We start from the raw sequence: 8,045 nt of genomic DNA, 5'->3' as shown, positions 1-8,045 counted from the left end.
AAGCTGAGTTTATTACCATCCATTTATGATAACCCGAATCCACAATTTGCTCACTAAATAGTAATATACCTATATTCTACAGATTAATGGCCATCATAAATAGTATCGAATAAATCCCATTATCAGCTTAAACTCCCTAAAGCTGAGTTTATCAGCATCCATTTATGATAACCCAAATCCACAATTGCCCCATTAAATAGTAATTCTCTTGCATTTTTATTACTAAAGTACCCTTTAGGTCTCTTCACCGTGGTCAACGAAGACAGAGATGAAGCACTATCTAAACATGAATGGATCAAAAGCCTTTGTGCCTCCCCTTCTGTCGCGCCGCGTTCCGTGATTCATTCCACTAAGTTTACCTCCATTCATCGGCTTTGTCATCCGTTCGGGCCGTAACGATACCAACTGTCAATATGACATCAGCAAAATAGAGGGTAATCTGAAAGGAAGGTTGACTTGGGCTTTTAGTTAACAGACAGGCTTATTCCGCGTAAATTACACAAAGGCTCAGCCAGAGTTCTTCTTCCTGGCGGCATAGACACGGTACGCGGCGAGACCCACGAACACGAGTGCCGCACCCACTGAGAACGATCCATGTGGCGAGCAAAATTAGAATTCCAATAATAATAATAATTAAATTATGGAAAAAAGAAAAAAATGGGTTACCAGAGACGGCCATGAGAGAGCTCTTGAGGACGAGTTGGCAGTGTTTGCGGTATTTGCCGGCTTCGGTCTCGGGGATGCCGAGATGAGGACACTCCGCGGAGCTGATGATCCGCTGGAACACGTTAGTCAGCTCCCCAAGCTTCATACTCACAGGAATCGCCATCTCTATTCCTAGATCTTGTGTCACCTATATATTATAAAGCAAGAAATTTAGAAAAGAATCCTGTTTTTAATAAAAAAGCCCATTAATATTAAGGAAATTTTTTTTGAAGAAAAAAATTGTTCTTACGGTCTCTGAATAATAATACGCTATTATAAAAACCCAATTTTTTTACAAGGAAAGGTTCTCTAGAAAAAAAAAATTCCCAGGACAGCCCAAAAACGAAAAAAAAATGGCTTAGTAGAAAAACAGGACCGATACCCTAATCGAATCAGGGAGACATTATTATATAAAGCCCATGAATCTTAAATGAAAAAATGGCGGGTAACCTAATCTACGCATAGAGAGAATAATTTTACAGCACAAAAACCGAAGAAAAAACAAGCTGTTTCAGAAAAATTTAAACCACCTAGGTCGAGTCCTGAATACATTCTTAGCCAAAGCCCACGAATTGAAAAGAAAACTTTTTTTAGAAAAAAAGAACCGAACCTTTATCGAATCATAGAGACCCATACAGCGTCCATGAATTAGAAACAAAGAAATTTATAGCAAAAAATGGCACGTCCGATGCATAGAAATACTACGCATCCCACCAATTAAAAAATCCTTCTTTTCTTGGAAAAAACCCAATCCGTAGACCTAGTCGAATAACAAAGAGACAGTAATTACTTTGTAACCAATCAAATTAGAGTAAAAAACAAATTTATAGAAAAGAAATTGAATCATACATACCCTGGTCGAATCATGGACTGCCAAGGGGTAAGGATCGAGGTCGTTCTTGGCCGAGACAACCAGGCAAGGCATTTCAAAGCCATTGCTCTCCGCGTGGTTGGCAACCTCCACCAGCATCTCTGCGGCTCTCTTCCACGACTCCTCATCCGAGCTGGCAGATGAGTCAATCAAAACCCTCAAATGCTAACACCTAAACAATAAACCCCAAACAACAAACCCTAAAGCCTAACCCACACCCTAATATCCAAAACCCTTAACTGTAAACTTATAAACCCAGAACCATAAACATGAATAAATAACAATTTTCATAGTCAATATACATCACTGAATAATAAATATATTTTTAAGTCAGCGGGGGTTACCTGTCATGGACAAAAACTGCTACGTCACATGGTGCTAGGGAATCATTGACCGTAAGAAGAGTTTTGACTTCCTCTTCTGGGATCTCTCGCAGGACCAGCGTTTTCTTCTCTCCCTGCAAACCAAGTGGACAAATCCAATGAGAACACATTCATAGTTTCAATTTATATGACAATACCACATTTAAAATAAAAAATAGAAGTACACTATTCTAAGTGATATGAAAAATATAAGTACACTGATAATACAGGTTAACGCTAAAAAACTTACTTTGGGTAGATCAACAACATTTGCCGAAAAACGCTGCTGAGTTGTTGACGTATACTTATCTGAGAAAGGCCTAAAAAAAGTGGGAAAATGGCATGAGAAAACACGTTAAAATAATGCGGTATTGGGAAATTTACAGAGAACATCGTCTCTCACCTTCCGATTAACGAATTTAATAACATTGATTTTCCAGAGCCTTTCGGGCCAAACACAAAGCACTGGAAAACACTTTTCTGCGATTGTTGTCTCTTACGATCCACTCGTCTTTTCCTGTTGATCCGAAATGCAGCAGATGGGTCGCCTGTATACCCGATATAGATCAGGTTGGCGAGGCTGCTGGCAGGATCCAGAAGCGTCATGATCGCCCACTGCGCAAGCATTTATTTACCAAGAACTTAGACCATTTATTAAAGTTCATTTATTTTCAAATTTGAGTTAAAGTAGACGTCCCAGTCGGTCGGTACCTCAGATAGAAAACCGTCTAGCGTCAACCCACCGAGAACGTTTTTCTCAGCACTATCCTTGCATGGTCCCTCGGCCCAAGGACTGCAACAGAATCAAGAGGAAATATGCGTAGAAATTAAGACCAACAGGTAAACTTTTCAACTTTGGAAAATTACTGATAATAGTAAAATTGGTGACGATCTCTATGGAAGAATATCTACGTTATCATTAACCATGAAAAAGTTCGAAGTGACTTTAGTGATGAAAATCAACATGACTTGAAAAAGAAACAAAAAATGCACCCATGGTGTGTAACGGAAAATATTAAAGCAGTAGAAGTCGTATGACATACAAGTAAAAATTAACTTCTATTTTTGAAAACCAAAATGCCATCATGATGATGAGACTCGATCGGCTTATGGTGACTAAGGTAGAGAAATACAAAGAACATACTGACAAGTAAAAATTAACTTCTATTGTTGTCTCTTACGATCGGCTTATGTCTTTCCCTATCTTAACCCATCGGAAAGAGGAAATCTAAATGAAATACAAATCCAGAAATTACGGCAGACAAAACATACGTCATCAGAAAATTAAGAAGCTAAAAAATTGCTGTCGTACTTACTTTTCTGGGGCGGTTGAGAAGAGATCATCCAACTCTGCAAGTCGCAAAGCACCGTCCTGCATTTAAAGGCATTGATATAATTTGGATGATCTGGCATGCTTGGACACGATAAATAGTAATCAATATAAACAATTAAAAGATAGTAAAAAAGGGATAGTATACAAAGCATTTCAGAATTTTCAGAGCGAAAGAACTAGTCGTCAAAGAATTACCCCTTACACAAAATTAAAAACAACTTACGTTATCAATGTCGAACGTGTAGAAAATCCCTTTCAGGAATTCCACAGCCATGGCAGTCAGCTCCACACTCTACAAGGCTCAGTGAAAACCACACAAAGGTAAAAACAAATCCCGATGATAAAACTAACACATAATAAGTATTCAACAGCATGCCAATGAAAACATAATTTTGCCTCCCAGTCAGTTCTCTGAATATAAAGCAACATTTTCAGAGATTTTTCAATGATCGCCTGAACATTATGCTAGTCACTCATTACTTTGCCCTTATGCATTTAAATTAAAATCTATAGCACTTCCTTCATTTGTTTTGATTAATCTCTTTTGCAATCACCAAGGATAATGATGAGATGTCAATGACGAGACTTCATTCCTTCTAGCCAGGATGACAACGAGGAAGACAAAATCATCATATCACTGTCTCTCATCCGCAGAGAGGACGATGATGAAGATGATTTCGTCTCACTCTCGCTCTGATAAACTCACTCAGAATTGATGGGAAAGACATCTTCGTCATCATCATTTGTTTGCAGCCAGGATGACAGTAAAAATGGTAAGTCCTCATTCTCGCTCAAGATCAAGCTGCAGACAGCGAGGATAATGGGTTTTCCATGATGCAGATTTTTGACATCGTCTGCAAACAGGGTCGTCACTGTTGTAATTAAAAGGGAGAGCGAAGGGACTTATTCTATGATGGAACCGCCATCCTATTACACTTCTAATCCACTTATGAACTTCTGTATGTGGAATAGAGGCAAAAATTTGCTTCTGGAAGGAACCTTAGAACGTTCAGGATCAACCCCTGGACTGTTGAAAGCAACTCACAAGGTAACCCCTCATATTAAATTGTGTGTGCTGTTTGGATCATATCATGGGTTTGGATCATATCATGATATTTTTTTCTTAAAAAAAATATCATGGGTTTGATAGTAACACACACACACAGAATATGAACTTAGTAGGAAAGTATTAATGTCCTTTCTAAGGAATTAAAAACTGTATCCATGTTAAATAACTAGATCTTGGTCCATTGTGTAGTATTAAAACGCATTTTAGATCAAAGGTCACAATTTTTTGGTAATCTGAAAACAAGCGTTTCAATTTACAAAGATGAGAAACTTTTCAAGATCACTAAATTTCGAGAACCCAGGTAACACATTAAAGTAATTAATACCTGATCGGGAGCCCGCTTGAAAGGAAGCGGAATGAGATCATCCCTGAGCTTAATATCATTATTGTATCCAAATTTTCTAAGGACTGTCCACGTTGTCTCAAGGCGCCCTTTCTCAATAAATAAAGCATGCAGGAAGAGGAAACCCGTCAACGTCAGTCCCCGTTCATTCACTCCCTCCGGCATTTTTTCACGCACAACCTTCTTCACGCCCACCACTTCATCAGGCTGAAGAGGGGCATTAAAACATTTGACCTGCAAGATAGCAGTTCACCAAATCAATAAACTGATAAAAATGTTAAAACATATCAAAAGTATAAACGGAATAGCACCTGAAAGTCATTTAATTCTGCATCGCTAAGTGCTCCATCTCTGTCAAGGTCGCACAAAATGAATATCCTCTTCAAAGCTCTAACACATCTCGGTTTTAAGGACTGGGTTTCTTGATCAAATAGAGGCGCAGTGGGGTGAAGGACTGCTTTCTGAGCATAATAGAAGACCTCTGGTACCTAGAGTAGGAAAAAAACAGTAACCTTGTCAAGATACCAAAAGGACTGAACCGGGTTTATCGTGGTGCATCGATGTTGACACAGGCTGCTGATAACAACAGTGATGTCATAGTCAACGCCAATCATCCATGCTTTGAAAAAATCTCTGTCAACACCATTGTCAACTATCCCAGTTGATGTTGACAGCGAAGGGTGACAGACAGTTGACAAAATCAACTTTGTCAGCTAGGCTGATTGATGTCAATGACGACATTGCTATTGGCAGGTTTGACAACTTTTAACATATAGTTCTACAAAGTCTCCAGCTGACGATGACGGCGTCAACTATTTATGATACCGCTCATCCCCAACCTCAGCAGTAACCTTGTCAAGATCATCGTCAACCACACAAAATTTTGTTGGCAATGACTCTGCGGTTGATACCCAAGTTTACTTAAAATGAAACTCAGAAAAGATGGTAAGGGAGAAATGATAACAAAAAAGACAAACAATAATGCCATGACCAAGAAATTTGCCATTTCATTAAGCAAAATGAATAAGAAAAAATCGTACAACAGAGGGATTCCGTTCAAAAAAAGAATAAACCATTCGACCAATGTATTATTAATCATAATTAGCACGTGTCATAAACAAAGTTTCATAGCAATCGCCACGTCATTTGAGCTAGCACTATCGTCTTTCGGAGAACTATAGGTGGTCTCATTGTTTCGTGAAGATATTACTCAAGAGATCACAACGCAATAGAACTGAGCAAGCTAGATTCAAAACAAGGCTTACTCAGGCCTCGTTAGCACTCAAAATATCTTATTAGTAGCAGAACATTTCACAAATAGCAGAAAATAATCACGAAAATAAAACACATTCAGAGAAATAACAATGAAAAGTGGCACTATAAAAAACACCTCAAATGAATTGCTTTAATTCTGCATGTACGCATAAAGTCATAAGTGAAGACTAAAAGCGATCAACTGAATTTTTTTTTTTCATTTAAAATTTTGTCGAATGCTATCACTTCTGTGTATACCTGAATCTGCTTCAGAGCCGAGCATTCAATGCATGTTTCAATCTCCCGAAATTTTTGCATAATGGGGGACATCAACTGCTCCAGACTCAACTGCAACTCATCACGGAGATCCAGTTTACAGCCGACCAAAATCACGGGGACTTTAATCTGCCAAAGAAATAAAAATGAAAAAAAAACTCAACTGGGAAAAAACTACAAAATAAAAATTCAATCTAAGTACCAAGAGCTCTTCAGGAAAAACCCAATCATTTGAAATAGAAATATATAAAATCAAACAAAAACAACGCATCACGAAATGGGTACATCCAAACGGCGCAGCTCCGGAAGCCAGAAATTACTGAGCCTCTCCAGAGTGGCGGGCCGATCGCAGGCGTAAGTCAAAACAATAGCGTCGGCCTGATGACATTCCGCCACAAGCCTCGCCCGATGCTCCTCCCTGCATCGATTTCAAGTCAAATACGGGATTAACGAATCAAGAAGCGGCAAAATCTGGAGAAGAAAGAAGGGCAGACGTACTTGGCGGAGGTGTCGACAATGGTGATTGGAACGCGATCAGGGTAGTACTCGGCGGGGAGGCGAGTGGGGGGGATAACGTCGGCGACGTTCTCCGGGAAGCATTCGGTGGCGACGGAGACGATGAGACTGGATTTGCCGGTGTTCTCGTCGCCGATTACCACCACTCTGACGCTGCTTCGCCCGAGAAGATCCTTGGATGCCGCCATGGATCTCGATTCCGAGCTCGATCGATACCTCCGAAGGGACTTTCTCCTCGCCACGGAAAACCCTACCAGCCTTCCCAGGAAAGACGAAGAATAAAACAAATACTTACCTGGAAGATACTAAAGCATCAATTTAATTAAATACTACTAACCATCCTTCCTGATTAAAATCTTCTTCGTGTCAATTTTCAATAATCGTTAGTGATGCACGGGGCGTGCTATCGTCAAACTCGAAGGGTCCTTCTCGTAGACCGATCAAGTCGTGCCTTGGAAATGATTCGTGTTCGATGTCCCAGTTTATGCGCGGACCCGACTCGTCCTTGCAAATGCAAAAAGCAAATGTCGACATCGAACACTAACCATCATTAGTGACTGTAATATTCTTCGTGTCAATTTTCAATAATCGTTAGTGATGCACGGGGCGTGCTATCGTCAAACTCGAAGGGTCCTTCTCGTAGACCGATCAAGTCGTGCCTTGGAAATGATTCGTGTTCGATGTCCCAGTTTATGCGCGGACCCGACTCGTCCTCGCAAATGCAAAAAGGAAATGTCGACATCGAACACTAACCATCATTAGTGACTGTAATATTCTTCGTGTCAATTTTCAATAATCGTTAGTGATGCACGGGGCGTGCTATCGTCAAACTCGAAGGGTCCTTCTCGTAGACCGATCCCGTCGTGCCTTGGAAATGATTCGTGTTTGATGTCCCAGTTCATGCGTCGACCCGACTCGTCCCCGCCGATGCAAGAAGAAAATGTATATGGGGATCGTTGCTTGGGGGGTTTTTCTCTCAACTTTCGCGACACGGGTTTTTCTCTCAACTTGCCGCACAGGAGAACAGAATAATGATGTTGTGTTGGACCACGGAAGATGTGACATTCAAGATAGTCAAGGAGTAGACTTCGCGATGGGTAACCTCATGTATTTTTAGATAATAAGCGAGTGGGTTACGATGGTAGATGAGGCTGTCATAAAATTAATATTAGAAGCATAAAGTTACCATAAAGTCACCATATAACTGAGTTTTGAGAAATTTTGGGGATACAACTCCAGACAACGGACAGACAACTCGTAAAAGTGATATGTTGGGGACCCTTCCTCCATGATGAATCGATTGTAAAGGACAGCGA

At 40.1% G+C, this 8,045-nt stretch overlaps 1 protein-coding gene across 1 annotated transcript; it reads right to left on the bottom strand.

The window, feature by feature from the left end:
- Positions 1-428: 428 nt before the first annotated feature.
- Positions 429-7,011, bottom strand: MIRO1 (MIRO-related GTP-ase 1). Its single transcript, XM_078588246.1, has 14 exons — positions 6,712-7,011; positions 6,499-6,631; positions 6,196-6,342; positions 4,995-5,171; positions 4,666-4,917; positions 3,495-3,563; positions 3,255-3,310; positions 2,650-2,731; positions 2,342-2,553; positions 2,189-2,258; positions 1,921-2,033; positions 1,559-1,709; positions 667-853; positions 429-581 (listed from the first exon to the last, which is right to left on the bottom strand). The coding sequence occupies exons 1-14, from the start codon at positions 6,915-6,917 to the stop codon at positions 508-510; spliced, it is 1,929 nt and encodes a 642-aa protein (XP_078444372.1). The 5' UTR covers positions 6,918-7,011; the 3' UTR covers positions 429-507.
- Between the last annotated feature and the right edge of the window lie 1,034 nt (positions 7,012-8,045).

Source organism: Wolffia australiana, chromosome 16 (assembly GCF_029677425.1).
Source record: "Wolffia australiana isolate 7733 chromosome 16, ASM2967742v1".
Classification (NCBI taxonomy): domain Eukaryota; kingdom Viridiplantae; phylum Streptophyta; class Magnoliopsida; order Alismatales; family Araceae; genus Wolffia; species Wolffia australiana.
This window is presented reverse-complemented; position numbering and strand designations above follow the sequence as displayed.

What these genes read in the sequence shown, in the direction of transcription:
- MIRO1 (XM_078588246.1), bottom strand. Translation starts at nt 6,917, where the DNA reads ATGGCGGCATCCAAGGATCTTCTCGGGCGAAGCAGCGTCAGAGTGGTG. An exon ending in TCAAGCGGGCTCCCGATCAG is followed by an intron (nt 3,564 to 4,665) that starts GTATTAATTACT and finishes TGAGCCTTGTAG; the next exon opens with AGTGTGGAGCTGACTGCCAT. An exon ending in CTCTCTCATGGCCGTCTCTG is followed by an intron (nt 582 to 666) that starts GTAACCCATTTT and finishes GATCGTTCTCAG; the next exon opens with TGGGTGCGGCACTCGTGTTC.